This window comes from Sus scrofa, chromosome 9 (assembly GCF_054392235.1).
Source record: "Sus scrofa isolate SSC_HxYL_T2T_F1_AM1 chromosome 9, Sscrofa_HxYL_maternal_Yorkshire_Landrace_v2.0, whole genome shotgun sequence".
Taxonomy (NCBI): domain Eukaryota; kingdom Metazoa; phylum Chordata; class Mammalia; order Artiodactyla; family Suidae; genus Sus; species Sus scrofa.
In genome coordinates, this window is record NC_139391.1 from 126,516,730 (window position 1) to 126,536,967 (window position 20,238).

At 37.0% G+C, this 20,238-nt stretch overlaps 1 protein-coding gene across 9 annotated transcripts in view; it reads left to right on the forward strand.

Moving 5' to 3' along the window:
• The window catches only part of CEP350 (centrosomal protein 350), a 155,478-nt gene that overhangs the window by 100,271 nt on the left and 34,969 nt on the right, over nt 1–20,238 (forward strand). For 5 of the 9 annotated variants that reach the window (XM_084977816.1, XM_084977819.1, XM_084977818.1 and 2 more), the window contains 2 exons: nt 2,153–2,275; nt 3,359–3,558. In XM_084977816.1, coding sequence (XP_084833942.1) covers nt 2,153–2,275; nt 3,359–3,558 — 323 coding nt within the window. The remainder of the gene's footprint in view (nt 1–2,152; nt 2,276–3,358; nt 3,559–20,238) is intronic. The other 4 variants (XM_021063750.2, XM_084977822.1, XM_084977821.1 and 1 more) reach the window with 1 other exon arrangement.

A 20,238-nucleotide genomic window follows, 5' to 3' on the forward strand; every position in this document is an offset into this window, starting at 1 on the left:
GAGCGAAGCCATGGAGAACCCACGTCCTCATGGACACTGGTCTGATTTATTACTGCTGTGCCATGACAGGAACTCCTACTTTTAATTTCTTAAACTTTAACATTATAGGAACATACTTATTTTCATACTAGATTAAATCTATCATATATCTAATCCTAGTCTAGTCTTCTGTTACTATCACAGTTCTCCGTGGAGAATGCCTTGATAACTACCATAAAGTGAATTAGTAACATTTTCTGTTCATAGGCCTTTATGTCTCCATCATTCACAAATTGTGTTTTTCATTTGTATAGCACCTTGAAGGATTGTTTACTCTGGTGTGAAGTACTACTGCTTCTTTTATCTCAATTTTATTCGTCTTTTTAAGAAAACTCTTAGTTTCTAGAATGCATGTATATTAAATAAGGAACGTGTGTTTTGGGGAAGAAGTTCCAACTTTAAGTTAAACTTTTCTTATACTATTTCTTAAACTAGTTTTTTAGCCATTTTTTTGTTGTTCGTTTCTAACCCAAAACTTTTAAATGCTTAAACCTCATAAATTAGAAGTAAAAAAAATCAATATTTGTTCTACTAGAGAAAATTATTATTCTCTATGTTGGGATGGACAAAAAAAATTAATTTTTTTTACAGTTTATTTCATATGTTCCAATATTCTTATTCTTTGTACTAGGTCATGCATGCATTTAGCTGTTACATACTTAAGAGGGTGGGTGATATTTGAATGTTATGAATATATTTTTTGGACCTTTTTCCAAATAGACTTGGTTTTGATAATATTTTGATAATTGACATCAAAATAAGTTTATTATACATTCATAAAGAATGGCAAGGAAGATTTCAGTGTCTTATTGAAATTTGGCAAAATTGTTTTTCCTTAAACTTCAGTGTAGAAAATCAAGGCAGTCCAGATCTGAGAGGGAGAGAGAAGGGGGGGCCAGAGGAGAGTTTGTGTATGTGTGTATATGTGGTCTGTGTGGAAGTAAACAAAGGGGAGGTGAGATATTAAGTGGTATGTGGGGAAGCAGACACTGAAAAAGTCTGTTATCTAAAGATACATAGTCAAGATTCTACATACTTTTTAAAATCCAAATGAGTGACTAGATTTATACCTGGATTTTTCTCACTTCTCTGACTTACTGATGTTATTCCTTGCCCTTCCAAGGCAATAAATGTTGCCTTGATCTGCAAGTTACTGTTGTGTGCATGTGAACAGGAGCATGCTCTGTCAAAGAGAGTTAACCTTTCCAAAGCTATTGCTAGACTTATTTATCCTTCCATATGTAAAATGATCTATTTACTGTTTAAAAAGAGGAGAAACTATTGGTTTTTTCCCCGATTTTTAAAATTTAACATATGGGAATTCTTTTGCTTTTAACCTTTTGATTGATTGAACTATCAATGGCATGATTTAAAATTTTTTTTATTACTGATAATATTTATTGGGAATAGCTTAGTTTATTCTTAATTATGCATCCTGGTATTTTGTAGACTGGGTATTGTATTTCATTATTATTATCATTATTGTTGTTTAAGTGGGCCTTTGTTAAATGTAAAGCAGCATATCTTCAGTAGGTCCTGTTGACAGTAAGTTTTATGTTGTAGAGTTGAACAAGGTACTTTTACTATAAATAAATCTTCTAAAAAAACTATATTACTATTTTTAAGCTAGATTATGATGGTAAGGTTAAGTAAGGCAAATGTATCGCTTTTAAAATTTAAATTCAAGCTTAAAATATATGACAAGATACAGATATAAAAATCACTTGTTCAAGATTATGTGTGTATAGAATTGCCGATGTGCTAGGTTCATGGCCATAATTGTTGTACTCTATGTTAAAGCTTATGAGAAAACTTGTTTAGCTCCATATTCTACTTCTCATTACTTTACTCACAAACAAACAAATTACCCGAAGTGTAGATAATGGTTCAATAACATGAGGAGAACGGCATGTTTATTCAGATATTATTGGTAAGCTCTATAAAAATACATGTTTTATATTTCACACAAAGTGTAACACTTGCTTTAACTGAGTAGCTTATAATGTTATTCAGGAAGCATATTAAAAGTTCTTCACTCAGCTCTTATGCTTTCCCTTTCTCATTCTTTGCCTCTTGATCTCTTGGTTTTAAAATCTTCCTCCTTATTTTGTAGACACTGCTCTCCTGTTCACTACTTCTTCTCTGTCTTTACGTCTCATCACTGGGCCTCTCTCAGTGTCTGTTTTCCCAACCTTCATCCCAAATTCCAGCTGTATATCTACAACCAGTTGGTCAGGTAACTTTGCACCTTTTTCAGTGCACTCTTTGATAGAGCATGCTCTGTTCTTTTTGTTTGTTTTGATTGCTTTTTTTTCTTTCTTTCTTTCTTTTCAACAGGCTACAGGCCTCTTGTCAAACGTCCCATAGATTTTACCTTTTTGTTTCCACATTTATTTGACATGCTGATTGTTCAAAAAGTGGAGTGACAGTTCTTGTGCCTTTTTATTAAGTGTTTGTTGAATGTGTGAGTGCATTTTGTTGATTAGCTACCTCTATAGATCTAACAGTTGTAACGAGAGCAGCACCCACCTTTTATTTAACTGTGGCATTAACATTTGAGGAGAGCTTAAGAGTAGCCTTTAACTACTCAAATAACTTTTTCCTAAATCATTAATGTCTCCTAACTCTTTGGAGCTATTTAATTTCAGAGATTGGGTTAAATTGAGAAATTTGAGGCATTTGATGTATCCTTTTGCTCAAGTAAATAAATAGTTATATTTAGCATAAGGTATCTAACTGTGGTACTCAATGTTCTCTTTAGAAAAACAGTTAGATTATCACTGACATTGCATCTCTTAGGTGATGGGAACCAAACTCACCATACCTGAAGCAAAACCCGACTGAATTTGAAAATGAAAGTCAAAAGGGACATGAACATGTTTGCTTGCTTGTTTGGCGCTTTTGGGGTTTGCTTTTTGTTGTTGTTTTGGTCTGTTTTGAGTTTGTGTGTTTTCTGGTCCAAGCCTTCAGAATAAATTCCTTGTATCTTCTGTTATGAAAAAGAGTCACCTATGAAGAATGAATATATAAGTATTATTAGTTATAGTTGACCAGATATTCTGAAGATTTCTTTTTCTGAATATATGACTGTTTTTCCTTTGATAATCTTCCAAATAATTAATTACAAGAAAAACATAATTCTCTCATTTTCTGAATAAGCTTGCTTATCAAAGCTCCTATTATCTCAAACGTATCAGGGGAGTATTATGAATGTCCTGTTTTTACACAGCTTGTTAATAAGGGAATGAGTAATAGAGCTCTCAGAGTGATTTCAGCCTATAGATTTGTCCTCTCACTATTCTTTATGGTGTGACCATAGGTTTCTGACAAAGCGAGAGCAAAAGCTAATGCAGCGACGCCAACATGCGGAGGAGCTACTAGAGTGGAAGCGACGTTTAGATGCAGAGGAAGCAGAAATTCGTCAAATGGAAAAACAAGCTTTGGCTGCCTGGGACAAAGAGCTGATAAAACCTAAAACTCCTAAGAAAGAACTGGAGGACCAGAGAGCAGAACAGAAAGGTAATAAATATTAACTCTCTTCAGACTACATGCTACAGCCTAACTGAAAGATTTACTTCATTATTTTTTAAAAATATGACTGATTATAAGTGAAGAAGGTGATCCAACTATAAATGCTACAGATATTGGAAAGATAAGGGAATATTGTGAATTACTTTATGCTAGTATACTTGAAAACTTAGAAGAAATGGGTAAATTCTATGAAATGAAAGCAGGTTATTCCATGACCAGGTAGGGTTTAACACATAGTAAAGATTGATGATGTGGTGAATTACTTAAACAGATTAAAGGAGAAAAATTACCTGATATCTCAATGGATTCAGAAAAAGCACTTGAAAAAATCAAAAAAAGCATTTGTTATAAAATACATAAATCTCAGATCTAATTAGCGCTAGAAGGGAACTTTCTTTACCCAGTATAGGATATCATTAACAAAAACAAAAAAACCAAACCTGCAACAGACTTTATGCTTACTGACAAAACAGATTTTTTTCCCTTTGAATTTGGAGATCAAAGATGCTTATTTTCACCTACAAGGAAAAAGGAAGAAGCAAAACTTTCCTTACTACAGATTATAAGGCTACGCACATAGAAAATCCAGCAATTATATGTCAGTTATTAGAATTAATGAGTTTAGCATGTTGTTGGATATAAAAATCCATAAACAAAACTCAGTTGCATAAGTCAGAAATTGGTTAGGAAAATCTAATTTTTAAATGAGATGCCATTTGTAATATAAATTAAAAATATGAAGTACCTGAGGATAAATTTAACAAAATGTATACATTATCTTTATGGAGAAAAATTTAGAATTTTATTAAGATGTTAGAAGACCAAAATAAATAGAACGTTCCCATTTGCATAGATAGATTCAGTGTCTTAAAAATGTTAATTCTCTCTGAACTTAATGGTTGATTCAAGACAGTTTAAATCAGAAACCAGCAAGATTTCTTCATAGGGCTTGATAAACTCATTTAAAAATTTATATGAAAGATCAGAGGAACGAAAAGCAAGGCACTCCTGAAGAACCACAAAATACAGGAATTTACCAGATATCAAATCTTATAAAAGTGTAATAATTAAAACAATATTATATTTGTTATCAGAAATAAATAGACTATGAAACTGCACAGAAAAAGAGCTGTGCATATGTAGAAAAATGACTTCTGATACCAGTAACTTAGAAGACTAGGGAAGAAAGGGCAAACTCTCCAATAAATTTTGTGAGAGCTGAAAGTAAAGTTGGGTCCCTATATGACAATATAAAACGATTCCTATCAAGGAGAACAAAAGTTTAAATGTGAAATTTAAAATGTAAAACTTTTAGAAGACAACATAAGAGAATATCTTTATGACATCAAGAGGAAAGAAAGATCTCTTTCGCGTGTTATACAAGGCGAAAACCATAAAGGGAAGGATTGATAAATGTGACTTTAATAAATTGAGAATTTCTGTTCATTAATGCACCATAAAGAAAGTAAAACAACAAAATAAGAGAAGATATTTGCAACACATATGACTGACAAAGTAGTATTATCAAGAATATATAAGTGACTCCTATGAATCAAAAAAATGACAAACACAATAAATAGGCAAAAGAGCTGATCTTTTGCAAATTTCATATGGTCAATAAACATATGAAAAGATGTTAAGGTTCATTAGTAAACAGAAAGAAATGCCATTTTTAGGAGTTCCTGTTGTGGCTCAGTGGTTGAACCCTACTAGTATCCACGAGGGTTTGGGGTTTGATCCCTGGCCCTGTGCAGTGGGTTAAGGATCTGGTGTTGCTGCGAGCTATGGTATAGATTGCAGATGCAGCTCCCATCCACTGTTGCCGTGGCTGTGGTATAGGTCAGCAGCTGCAGCTCTTATTCAACCCCTAGCCTGGGAACTTCCATATGTCGTGAGTGTGACCCTTTAAAAAAATATGCCATTTTTAGAGCATAAAAACCATAAAGAAATACCATTGCATGCATATGTTCATTTCCTAAGACTGTGTGACAGATCACTGCAAATTGGCTTAAACCTTTTTTTTAATTCTTTAGCTTCTGGAGGCTATTGTTTTCCACCTTCCAAAATCAAGGTGTTGGCAGGAGACAATTCTTTCCTTCCTTCTTCCAGCTTTTGATTGTATGCTGTAAGCATTCCTTGTTTCTCTTTAATTCAGTCTCACATAGTCTTCTCCTACATATCTGTCTTCTCTTTTGTTTCATAGGGACACTTGTCTTTGCACATAGGGCCTACTGAGATAATCCAGGATGACCTCATCATTAGATCTTAATTACATCCACAAAGACTTTTTTTTCCAAATAAAATGATATTCACAGTTTCAAGAGGTGGCGGCGTGGTCATAATCTTTTTAGAGGCCATCATTCACTCCATTTACCATCCCATGAAACTTCTTGGTATGTAGGTGGAACAGAGAACTGCTAGTATAATGTTGTTAAACCTAGTTTGAAAACCAGGTTGAAAGAAGAGGCATTAAAAATAATCAATGAAGGAGTTCCTGTTGTGGCGGCAGCAGAAACAAATTTGACTAGGAACCATGAGGTTTCGGATTCTATCTCTGACCTCGCTCAGTGAGTTAAGGATCCAGCGTTGCCATAAGCTATGGTGCAGGTCACAGATGTGGCTCAGAACCTGAGTTGCTGTGGCTGTGGTGTAGGCTGGCAGCTATAGCTCCGATTGGACCCCTACCCTGGGAACCTCCATACGCCACGGGTGCTGCCCTAAAAAAGCAACATAATAATAATAATAGTAATAATAATCAGTAAAGGAGCTCCTGCCATGACTCAGTGGAAACGAATCTGACTAGTATCCTTGAGTACTCAGATTCGATCCTTGACTTCACTCAGTGGGTTAAAGGTCTGATCTTGCTATGAGCTGTGGTGTAGGTCGCAGAGGCAGCTCAGATCCTGAGTTGCTGTGGCTCTAGTGTATGCCAGTGGCTACAGCTCCATTTCAGCCCCTAGCCTGGAAACCTGCATGTGCTGCAGGTGTGGCCCCAAAATGACCAAAAAAAAAAAAAAAATCAGTAATAAAGCAGGGTACACATGTTCAGCAGTTCCATTGCCAAGTATAAATCTTAGCACAGTGATCATATGGGCTATGGTCTCTGAGATCCTTTCAGAGGGTCTGAATAATACTGATATATTATTTGCCTTTTTCACAGTGTCAGCATTACGTTGATAGTGTAAAAATAATAGTGGGTGAGATTGCTGATGGCTTAGTGTGAACCAAGGCAGTGGCACCAAATCATATAGTAGTCATTATATTCTTCACTACCTTGCACTCATAATAAAAACATACATTCTTACATTTTATGTGATTTTAATTTGCATACTTGCATAATTAATTTAAATAATTTATTGACTCAACTTTGAGAACATAACATTTTAATATTCTGTATGACAAAATAGGAAATATTCATAAGACACTTGTGTTTGCCAAAACGTGATAGTTATCTTGAAGCAAAGCACTTAATACAGTTGTTTGGTTTGCAATCTGAATTAGCCTTTTTTTTTTCATGAAGTTCTATTTTTACTTAAATGACTAATAAACTATGATTATTCATACTTGAGTATTTGCATATAGTTCTTCAGAAATAAGTGAAGAACTCTGACTTTTAATGTAGAATGATAGTAGTTTTTGTCAGTGATAAAATTTAAACTTTCAAGTGGAGATTAGGAATTTTAGAAATGCTGTTTCCCCTGCCATGAGCTTGGGAGCTTTCCATTCCTTTAAAGGCTTTACAGGTAAGAGTGATCATATTAATCAAAGTCATCTTTTTTGTATTGCATAATAATCAGAATTTGGAAGATCTTCCTAACTCAGTGAACCAATATTTTCTAAATGACTAGTGATGATTTAGAAAATCATGTCTGGGTAAAAGATCCATTCAAAATGCAAGGTAGACCAATGGTTTTTGTTTTGTTTTGTTTTGTTTTTCTTTTGAGTATTTGAAATGCAAATTTATTTATTTATTTATTTATTCCACTGTACAGCATGGGGACCAGGTTACACATACATGTATGTGTAACATTATGAAAAGGTCATTAATATGGTTTCAGATTCCACATTACAGCTAACATTTAAGAAACAAGCAATCGGAGTTCCCATCTTGGCTCAGTGGTTAACAAATCCAACTAAGAACCATGAGGTTGCGGGTTTGATCCCTGGTCTGCTCAGTGAGTTAAGGATCTGGCATTGCCTTGAGCTGTGGTGTAGGTCGCCAAACATGGCACAGACCCTCGTTGCTGTGGCTGTGGCATAGGCCGGTGGCTACAGCTCCGATTAGACCCCTAGCCTGGGAACCTCCCTATGCCATGGGAGCGGCCCTAGAAATGGCAGAAAGCCAAAAGAAACAAGCAATTGTCAAGTTTTGATGTAGCATCAAAAAAGATATCCAAAATTACCTGTAAATAATGATCAAATACTCTTCCGTTTTCTAATTACGTATCATTTGTGTGAGGCCAGATTTTTTACATATATTTGGGCCAAATCAACATATAGCCACAGATTTCATACAGAAGCAGATATGAGAATCCAACTGTCTTCCGTTAAGCTAGTCATTAAAGATTTTTTTGATGTAAAAGAATTTCTCTGGCGTTCTCGTCGTGGTGCAGTGGAAACGAATCTGACTAGAAACCATGAGGTTGCGGGTTTGATCCCTGCCGTTGCTCAGTGGGTTAAGGATCTGGCGTTGCTGTGAGCTGTGGTGTAGGTCACAGATGTAGCTCGAATTTGGCATTGCTGTGGCTCTGGCGTAGGACAGAGGCTATAGCTCCAGTTCGACCCCTAGCTTGGGAACCTCCATATGCCATGAGTGCGGCCCTAAAAAAGACCAAAAAAAGATAAAAAAAAAAATTCACTCCTTTCAACTAAACCTTTTTTTTAGAAAAAAATGTAGCTATTTTGAATTTTAGAAAATGTAATTTATGTTAACATGTAGAAGTTTATTACTGTTGTTTTTAAATGAATATTTTTAATTTTTCCATTCATTTATATTATGGTAAAATTGATAGATATAACCATATCTATAACCACATAAACTAAAGCTTTTTAGGGTCTTCAGTACTTTTGCAGTGTAAAGTAGTCCTGAGGTCAAAATGTTTGAGAGCTGCTGTCTTAGAACAATGTTTTTCAAGTTGTAGGTTGTCCCATTAGAGATGCAGTTGAAACCCATTTAGTGGATTTCAGACAGCATTGTTTAAAGTTGAAACAGAGTAGGAAATATTATGTCACACATGGTAAGGATAAATATTATGATTAAGGTAAAAACATCTGAAAGCCATTGCTATAGAGAATAGATGGATGGGTAGATGAACAGACAGTCACAGGCAGGCAGGCAGTCAGACAGATGTATCAATCTATTACCTACAAATACATTTATAGAGAGAAATATACATACAGCTATCTATAGATATTTATACTAGGAGATGTATATGACATTGGTAGCAGTATTTGAAATAGCAGGAAAAAAGGGAGAACCACCCACATCAATAGGAGGATGTATAAATGTGGTATATTGACATGTCATACCATGCTCACTGAAGATGAAAAAAATCACAGCTATATGAATCAGCATACAAGAATTGAATATCAAATCACAAAAGACCACAAAGCAGTTTGATTTCTTTTATAGAAAATTCAAAGCATACAAAACTAAGTGATAACATTTTTTAGCTACATAATACATAAGGAAAACCAATGATGAAATAAAAACAGTTCATACATGTGTTCCTTTTTTCTTCCACAATTTTTTTTTTTTGTTTATACAGCAGAGACTTATACTTTTTTTGTATCAGCTTCCACATCCTCATTCTGTAGCCTCAACTTCTGCTATAGATTTTTCCATCTTGAAAGGAAATTTAAGAGGACCTGGAAAAGAGATTCAGTTTCTCAGGTTTCATCGTGGGCTGTAATAGAAGTAGAAAATATTTTTGACTGTGACTGAAAGGCAAATCAAGACTAGTTGTTCAAGCCTCCATTTATCAGGAACTGTTGGCCTGTATAATCATAGAGTGTACGTATAGAGAGTACTGCATAAATGTCATAAAGGCAATTTTAATGCAATTTTAATCTCATCAAATATAGCTCAGTGTAAGTCTATTTAATAAACTAAAATGACATAAACAAAAGAAAAAATCTAGAAAAAACATTGTAATGAAATGATAGGGTACTCATTGGCACATTGCTGCCACAGTTGAAGCTAAGACCAAGCAGAAAATAACCTAGTAAGGGCTATGCACTGAGCGGTTCATAACATTTTCGAGGTGGCTTCAGAGCAAGCTTCCTAAACTTCTAGGAGTAGTGCTAAAACCACACCACAATACTGGCCTGATGAGAAAACTGCTCTAACTGCTACTCACCAGATCCCTATGGAAACCTGCTGTTGTTTTTTTTTTTTTCATTTCCCTACTAATGCCACTTCTATACCAGGGACTCACTTTGCACTGAAAAATCCATTGTCATTACCAAAAGCCACCTAAAAATAGTCTATGTGGAACCTTCCTCTGCAGGTTACTCAATTTTAAAATGAAGTCTTCTGCCGGGACATCAGATTGGAGACACCTAATTCCAGTGTCTAAATTCCAAAGCCCAGTAAGGTGGCTGGAAGTTTCATTTCCTGAATTCTGTCTTGAGTGACAAGGAACTCTCGTGGCAGGAGAGTTAAATTTATCAAATATCAGTGAGAGATTAAAAATAAGCTTGGGCTCCAAGAAACATGACAGGTGTCCATTTGTAAGGAGTTTATGCCATGTATCTTTCTTTCATAAAGCATTATAAATTACTCTTCAGGAAAAAATTCTGACTTTTTTCCAGAGCCTGATTTTTTTAAATTAAAGTTTAGTTGATTTACAACGTTGTGTCAATTTCTGCTGTGCAGCAAAGTGACTCAGTCATGTGTGTGTGTGTATACACACACACAAGCACTTTTTTTTTCTTTTTTTTTTGTCTTTTTGCTATTTCTTTGGGCCGCTCCCGCGGCATATGGAGGTTCCCAGGCTAGGGGTCAAATCGGAGCTGTAGCCACTGGCCTACGCCAGAGCCACAGCAACGCGGGATCCGAGCCGCATCTGCAACCTATATCTCACGGCAATGCTGGATCGTCAACCCACTGAGGAAGGGCCGGGACCGAACCCGCAACCTCATGGTTCCTAGTCGGATTTGTTAACCACTGCGCCACGATGGGAACTCCCACTTTCTTTTTTAATACTATTTTCAGTCATGGTCTATTCCAGGAGAGATTGAATATATTGAATATATTTCCCTGTGCTCTACAGTAGGATCTTACTGTTTATCCATTCTATTTTTTTTTTTTTTTTTTTTTTTTTGGCTGCCCTGTGGCATATGGAGTTCCTAGAACAGGATTCAGGGATCAGATGCAAGACACAGTTGCAACCTATGCTGCAGCAGCACTGGATGCTATAACTAATTGTTCTGGGCTAGGAATCAAATCTGTGTCCAGGCACTCCAGAGATGCCATTTAGTCCCATTGCGCCACATTGGGAACGCCTATCCATTCTAAATGTAATAGCTTAGAAATTCCCAGTCCCTCCCATTCAATCCCTCCTCCCCCTTGGCATCCTCAAGTCTGTTCTCTATGTTGGTGAGTCTGTCTCTGTTTTGTAGGTAGGTTCATTTGTGCCATATTTTAGATTCCACATAAGTGGTATCATATGGTATTCATCTTTCTCTGACGTACTTCACTTAATAAGATAATCTCTAGTTGCAACCATGTTGGCTGCAAATGGCATTATTTTATTATTTCTATATGGCTGAGTTAGTATTCCATTGTATATATGTACAACATTTTCTTCATCCATCTCTTGATGGACATTTAAGTTGTTTCCATATCTTGGCTATTGTGAACTGTGCTGCTATGAACATAGGGGTGCACGTATCTTTTTCAGTTATAGTTTTGTCTAGATATATACCCAGGAGTAGGATTGCTGGATAATATGGTAGTTCTAGTTCTATTTTTAGTTTTCTGAGGAACCTTCATACTGTTTTACATAGTGGCCATACCAATGTACATTCTACCAACAGTGCAGGAGGATTCCCTTTTTGCCACACCCTCTCTAGCTTTTGTTCTTTGTAGACTTATTAATGATGGCCACTCTGACTGGTGTGAGATGATACCTCATTGTAGTTTTTATTTGAATTTCTCTAATAATTGGCAATGTTGAGCATCTTTTCATGTGCCTACTGGCCATATCTGTATGTCTTATGCCCATTTTCAAATTAGGTTGTTTTTCGTTTTTGTTGTTGAGTTGTATGAATTGTTTGTATATTTTGGAGATTAAGGTCTTGTCATTTGCATAGTTTGCAACTATTTTGTCCCATCCCTTATGCTGTCTTTCCTGCACTTTATGGTTTCCTTTGCTGTGCAAAAGCTTGTAAGTTTGATTAGGCCCCATTTGTTTGTTTTTGCTTTTATTTCTATTGCCTTGGGAGGCTGACCTAAGAAAGCATTGGTATGACTTAATGTTAGAGAATGTTTTGCCTATAATCTCTTCTAGGAGTTTTATGGTATCTTGTCTTATGTCTTAGCACTATTTCAAGTTTATTTTCGTATATGGCATGAAGGTGTGTTTTAACTTCATTGATTTACCTGCAGCTGTCCCGTTTTGCCAGCTTCATTTGCTGAAGAGACTTTTTCTCATTTTGTATTCTTGTTTCCTTTGTCAAAGATTAATTAACCATAGATATGTAGGTTTATTTCTGGCTCTCTGTTCTCTTCCATTGATCTGTATGTCTGTTTTTGTACCAGTACCACACTATTTTGATTATTCTAGCTTTATAATACTGTCTGAAGTCTAGAAGAGTTATACCTCCTGCTTTGTTTCTTTTCCTCAGGATTGCTTTGGAAATTCTGGTTCTTTTATGGTTCTGTATAAAATGTGGGTTATTCTATTTCTGTGAAAAAATGTTGTGGGTAATTTGATAGAGATTGCATTAAATTTGGGTGGTATGGCTATTTTAACCATATTAGTTCTGCCAGTCCAGGAGCATGAGAAGTTTTTCCATTTCTTTGAATCCTCTTTAATTCCTTGATTAATGTTTTACAGTTCTCAGCATATACTTCTTTCATCTCTTTGGTCATGTTTATTCCTAGGTGATTTGTTTTTGGGGGTGTGATTTTAAAAGGTACTTTTTTATACCTTTTCTAATATTTCATTATTAGTGTACAGAAAGGCAGCCACCTTCTGAATGTTAATCTTGTATCCTGCTGTTTTGCTGAATTCGTTGATCAGATTGAATAGTTTTTGTGTGGAGTCCTTCGGGTTTTCTATATGTGGTATTATCTGCACATAGTGACAGTTTTACCTCTTCCAATTTGGATACCTTTTAATCCTTTTTTTTTTTTTTCTGGTCTGATTGCTGTGGTTAAGACTTTTAATACTATGTTGGAATGAAAGTGATGAGTGGGCATTTTTGTCTTGTTCCAAGAAGGCTTTTGGCTTTTCTCTGTTGAGTATATATATATGTGGTTTTGTCATAAATGGCCTTTATTATGTTGGCCTATGTTCCCTCTATACCCACTTTGGTAAGAGTTTTTATTATGAAAAGATGTTGAATTTTATCAAGTGCTTTTTTTGCATCTGTTGAGATGATCATGTGGTTTTTGACTTTTCTTATGTTCAACCATACTTGTGAACTTGAAGATGAATCCCACTTGATTGTGATGTATGATCTTTTTTATGTGTTGGATTTTCTTGGCTAAAATTTTGTTGAGAATTTTTTTTTTTTGGATTTTTAGAGCCTCTCCTGTGGCATATGGCAGTTCCCAGGCTCGGGATCAAATCAAAGCTACAGCTCCCAGCCTGTGCCACAGCCACAGCAGCACGAGGTCCCAGCTGTGTCTATGAGCTGCGCCACAGTCACAGCAATGCCAGATCCTTAACCCACTGAGCAGGGCCAGGAATCAAACCCACATCCTTGTGGATACTAGCTGGGTTTATAATCCACTAAGCCACAGCAGACACTCCTGTTGAGAATTTTTGCATCTATATTCGTCAAAGATGTTGGCCTATAATTTTCTTTTTTGGTAGTATTTTGTCTGCTTTTGGTATTAGGGTGATGGTGTCTTTGGGAGTGTTCCTTCTTCTTCAGTCTTTTGGAAGAGTTTCAGGATTACTCTAAGTTCTTCATATGTTTGGTAGAATTTGTCTGTGAAGCCATGTGATCCTGGACCTTTATTTGTAGGGAGGTTTTTTTGCCTTTTTTTTTTTAACTGCATATTCAATTTCATTTATAGTAATTGGTCTGTTCAAATTATCTATTTTTTTATTCAATTTTGGTGAGCTCTACGTTTCTAGCAAATTAGCTATCTAGTATAATATATCTCACAGTATCCTCCATCATGTTCCATTTGTCTCACAGTATTCTCCATAATGTTCCATTACAGATGGCTAGATAGAGTTCCCTGGGCTATACAGCAGGATCTCATTGTTTTTTTTTTTTTTTTTTTGCTATTTCTTTGGGCCGCTCCCCGGCATATGGAGGTTCCCAGGCTAGGGGTCGAATTGGAGCTGTAGCCACTGGCCTACGCCAGAGCCACAGCAGCGCGGGATCCGAGCCGCATCTGCAACCTACACCACAGCTCACGGCAACGCCGGATCGTCAACCCACTGAGCAAGGGCCAGGACCGAACCCACAACCTCATGGTTCCCAGTCGGATTCGTTAACCACTGCGCCACAACGGGAACTCCAGGATCTCATTGTTTATCCACTCCAGATGCAATAGTTTGCATGTACTAACCTCAAACTCCCAGTCCATCCCACTCCTTTCCTTCTTCCCCTTGGCAACCAGAAGTCTGTTCTCCCAAGTCCATGAATTTGTTTATTTTCTGTAGATAGGTTCATTTGTGCCATATATAAGTGATATCATGTGGTATTTGTCTTTGTCTTTCTGACTTACTTCACTTAGTATGAGAGTCTCTGTTTCCATCCATGTTGCTGCAAGTGGCATTATTTTGTTCTTTTTTATGAGTAGTATTCCATTGTGTATATATACCACATCTTTTTAATCTATTTATCTGCTGATGGACATTTAGGTTGTTTTCATGTCTTGGCTATTGTGAATAGTGCTGCTGTGAACATAGGGGTGGATGTATCATTTTCTTTTTCTATTTTGTTTTCTTTTTAAAGATTTTTATTTTTTCTATTATAGTTGATTTACAGTGTTCTGTCAATTTCTCCTGTGCAGCAAAGTGACCCAGTCATTCATGTGTGTGTGTGTGTGTGTGTGTGTGTGTGTGTGTTACAGTGAACATAGGGGTGTGTGTATCTTTTTCAATGAAAGGTTTATCTGGATAGATGCCCAGGAGTGGGATTGATGGTAGTTCTGTGTTTAGTTTTCTGTATTACTTCTATACTCCTTTCCATAGTGGTTGTACGAATTTACATTCCCACCATCAGTGAAGGAGAGTACCCCTTTCTCCAGACTCTCTGTCCAGCATTTGTTATTTGTTGACTTGTTAATGAAGGCCATTCTGACTGGGGTAAGTTGGTACCTCATTTTAGTTTTGATTTGCATTTCTCTAATAATTAGTGATGTTGAGCATTTTTCTATGTGCCTATTGGCCATGTGTATATCTTCTTTAGAGAAATGTCTATTCAGGTCTTCTGCCCATTTTTTTTATTAGATTGTTGGGTTTTTTTGCTATGAAGTTGTGTTAGTTGTATATTTTAGAGATTAAACCCTTATTAGTTGCATCATTTGAAACTATTTTCTCCCATTCCCTAGGTTGTCTTTTCGGTTTTTTTATGGTTTCCTTTGCTGTGCAAAACTTACCAAAAAAAAAAACAAAAAACAAAAAAACCCACAAACTACAAAAAAAAAAAAAAAAACTGCAAAACATACAAAAACAATCCACTTCTTTTTTTGTCTTTTTAGGGCTGCGCTCATGACATATGGAGCTTCCAGGCTAGGGGTCAAATCAGAACTGTAGTTGCTGGCCTGTGCCATAGCCACAGCAGCATCAGATCCGAGCTACATCTGTGAGGTACAACACAGCTCACAGTAACACTGGATCCTTAACCGACTGAGCGAGGCCTGGGATCAAACCTTTGTCCTCATGGATGCTAGTCAGATTCATTTCCGCTGAGCCATGACATGAACTCCTTTTGTTTAGTTTTGTTTTTAAAATCTTGGAAGTTCGATTAGGTCCCATTGGTTTATTTTTGTTTTCATTTCTGTTGCCTTGGGAGACTGACCTAAGAAAACATTTGCGTGGTTGATGTCAGAAAATATTTTGCCTGTGTTCTCTTCTAGGAGTTTTACAATATCTTTGCTTATTCTTCAGTCTTTAAGCTATTTTTGTACATGATGTGAGGGTGTGTTCTAGATTCATTGATTTATATGCACCACTTGCTGAAGAGACCGTCTTTTTCCCATTCTGTCTTCTTGCTTCCTTTGTTGAAGATTAGTTGACCATAGATGTCTGGGTTTATTTCTGGGTTCTCTGTTCTGTTCCATTGTTCTATATGTCTGTTTTAGTACCAGTAACACACCGTCTTGAGACTATAGCTTTGTAGTATTGTCTGAAGTCTGGGAGAGTTATGCCTCCTGTTTTTGTTCCTCAGGATTGCTTTGGCAATTCTGGGTCTTTTATGGTTCCATATAAAATTTTGGATTGTTTGTTCTAGTTCTGTGAAAATGTCATGGGTAATTTGATAGGGACCAAATTGAATGTGTAGATTGCTTTGGGTAGTATGGCAAATTTAACAGTATTAAGTCTTCCAATACAAGAGCATTGAATATCTCCATTTCTTTGAATCCTCTTTAATTTCTTTGATTAATGTTTTATAGTTCTCATCATAAATGTCTTTCACCTCTTTCAGCTATTCCTTTTCTAGTATTTCATTGTTAGTATACAGAAATGCAACCAGTATCTGAATGTTGATTTTTATCCTGCTACTTTGCTGAATTCATTAATTAGTTTGAGTAATTTTTATATAGAGTCAGGGTTTTCTATATATAGTATCATGTTATCTGCATACAGTGACAGTTTTACCTCTTCTCTTCCAATTTGGACACCTTTTATTTCATTTGTTTGTTGGATTGCTGTGGCTAGGACGCCCAATACTATGTCAAATAAAAGAGGTGAGAGTGGGCATCCTTGTCTTGTTCCAGATTTTAGGGGGAAGGCTTTCAGCTTTTCTCTGTTGGGTATTACATTTACTGTGGGTTTGTCATAAATGGCTTTATGTTAAGGTATATTCCCTCTATACCCGCTTTGCTAAGAGTTTTTATCATGAATAGATGTTGGGTTTTGTCAAATGCTTTTTCTGCATCTATTGAGATGATCATGTGGTTTTTTACTTCTCTTTTGTTAATGTGGTGTATGACATTGATTGATTTTGCATATGTTGAACCATCTTTGTGAACTTGGGATGAATCCTACTTGGTCATGATATATGATCTTTTTAATACGTTGCTGGATCTGATTGGCTAAAATTTTGTTGAGAATTTTTGCATCTATATTCATCAAAGATATTGGCCTGTAATTTTCCTTTTTGCTAGCATCTTAGTCTGGTTTTGGTCTTAGGATAATGGTGGCTTCATAGAATGTCTTTGGGAGTGAACTTCTCTCTAAGCACTGCTTTTGTGGCATCCCTTAGATTTTGAATGATTGTGTTCATTTATCTTTTTCAATGAAAGTTTTTTCCAGATAAATGTCCAAAAGTGGGGATGCTAGGATGGTAGTTCTATATTTAGTTTTACTTAGTCTTCTGAGAAACCTCCATACTTTTTCCCATAGTGCTTGTACCAATTTACATTCCCACCAACAGTGAAGGAGGGTACCCTTTTCTTCACACCCTCTCCAGCATTTGTTATTTATTAACTTGTTAATAAATGATGGCCATTCTCTCTGGGGTGAGGTGGGACTTCATTGTAGTTTTGATTTGCATTTTTTAATAATTAGTGATGTTTTTTCATTAGTGAGCATTTTTTCATGTGCCTGTTGGTCATCTGTATGTCTTCTTTAGAGAATTTTCTCCTCAGTTCTTCTGCCCATTTTTCAATTGGGTTGTTGCTTCTTATTGCTGTTGAGTTGTATGAGTTGTTTGTATATTGTCTGAGAAATTCTTGGTTTCTCCTACTAGTATAAATGATAATCTTGCTGGATAGAGTAATCTAGGTTGCCCATTTTTCTGTTTTAGAACATTGACTATATCTTGCCAGTCTCTTCTGTCGTATAGCATTTCTGTAGAGAAATCAGCTGATAGCCTTATGTGGATTCCCTTTTAATTTACTCTTTGTTTTTCTCTTGCTGCCTTTAGAATCTTCTTGTCTTGAACTTTTGCCATTTTTATTATATCTTGGTTTAGGTTTGTTTGGGTTCATCTTGTTGGGAACCCTCTGTACTTCCTGTATCTGGATATCTGTTTCCTCTTTTAGATTTGGAAGATTTTTCAGCCATAATTTCGTCAAATATATTTTCAATCCTCAAACTCTTTTTTCTCCTTCTGAGATCTCTATCATGTGTAGATTGGCACACTTTATATTATCCTATAGATGTCTTATATTGCTTTCTTTTTTTTTTTCTTTTCTTTTTTTTTAATTTGGCTTTCTGTCTGCTTTCCTAATTGGGTGATTTCCCTTATTCTGTCAAGTCGTTTATTCCTTCCTCTGCACCATTCGTTCTGCCATTCAATGCCTTGAGCTCAGCAAATGAATTTTCTAATTTTTGGCTCCTCCTTACACTTTCTGGTTTGTTTTTAAAGTAATATGTGTTACTGTTGATATCCGATAATTCCTTCAGTATTTTCATTACCTCCTTTTTTTTTTTCGTCTTTTTGCGTTTTCTAGGGCCACACCCGCGGCATATGGAGGTTCCCAGGCTAGGGGTCGAATCAGAGCTCTAACCACTGGCCTACGCCAGAGCCACAGCAACACAGGATCAGAGCCACGTCTGCAACCTACACCACAGCTCATGGCAACGCCAGATCCTTAACCCACTGAGCAAGGGCAGGGATCAAACCCACAACCTCATGGTTCTTAGTTGGATTCGTTAACCACTGTGCCACGACGGGAACTCCGAGTATTTTCATTACCTCCTTTTTTAACTTGGTGTCTATTAGACTGCAGAGATTTGTTTCATTGTTTCCTCCTTCAAGAGAATTCTCCTGTTCTTTGAACTGGGAATGGGTCCTGCACTTCTTCATTTTGTTTATATTTTTCTTACCCTGTGGGTTTAGGGAAAGCAGTTATCTACTTGTCTTGGAGGGTTGTTTATAAGAGTGAGCATCCCTGGGTAGCTTATGTGAGTTTACTACTTTTTTGTTGTGAAGTCTTCTTTTGGTTTGGGTGTTTGGTGTCTGTTTCCTCAGTGTTTGGTGGCCTTTATCCCTTTGATAGAAGGTGTGCAGGTGCACAGCCTGTGTGTGGTTCCAGGGAGTTTATGGCAATGGGTGGTGCCTGGTCATTGGGCCCTCAGCAGTGGTGACAACCTACAGGGATATAGGGGCAGCAAGTGGCCCCTGGAATCAGGGCTCTTGGCAGTGGCAGTGACCCCCAAGGAGGTGGAGCCCTTAGCAGCAGCAACATTGGGGTGTGTGCCTTCCCAAGTTGCTGGCGACAACAGGCGGCGCTCAGTTGCAGAGTCCTCTGTGGCAGAAACCCCTGTGGTGACTGGGTGGCAGGCAGTGCCTTGTCTTGGGAGCCTCAGTGGTAGTGGGCCATGTCCACCTCTGAAGTACAAGAGGGCTGTGGCAGTTTGCATTTGTCCTTATAGCCCTCATGAAAGGTGCTCTGCCACCTGAGAGCATGTGTTTGTGTGCGCTGTGAAAGAAGTCCTCATTGTGGCTCTCCCCTGCACACACACTCCCCAACAGTGGCACCTTGCTTCTCTGAGAGGCCCAGGCCTCCTCCTGTACTCCCTTGGCTAGCCTCCTCAGGCTCTTTCCTCAACCCCAACTCTAGTTCTCTCCCTGGAACTGACATCCATAGCCTAGCTCCTACCCACGTGTTTTAGGCTGGGGTGCACTTGGCGGTGGTACCGATTGTGCGGTGCCCACCTTAGACTGGCTACTGTGCTTTTCTCTGAGGCTTTGAGGCTCCCCTTCTGTCCCAGCTGACCTCCCCACTAGTCAGTCTCCCCGTGTGTAGATTCATTTCCTCTTTCACAGCTCCTTCTCAGGAATGCGGATCCTGTCTTGATTCCTTTTTTCTCTTCTCTTTCTCTTTTTTAAAACTTTTGTTCTACCCAGTTATGTGGATATTTTCTTGCCTTTTTTGGAAGTTTGAGGTCTTCTGCCAGCAGATGTTCTGTGAGAATCGTTCCACATGTAGATTTTTTGTGTGTGTCTGTGTTTGTGGGAGAAGGTGAGTTCCACATCCTACTCCTCTACCATCTTGATCTCAGTCTCAAAGCCTGATTTTTTAAAATGCTGTTGATCACTTGAAATTTGGCTAGTAGAACTGAGGAACTGAATTTATTTAATTTTAATTTTAATTGATATTTAGCACCATGAGGCTGATGGCTATCATATTGGACAGTACCTACAGATTACTTTTACAAAGTTTTAGTGTTTTTTCCATTTCATTTTATGTTGCCTTACATAAGGATGTATTTTAAAAGAAATGCTGAAAATTGACTGAGGTAGTCCATATAGCTTTAAAAGTTTTCATATATTGCTAGACTCCTCTCTACATGTAACTTTGTC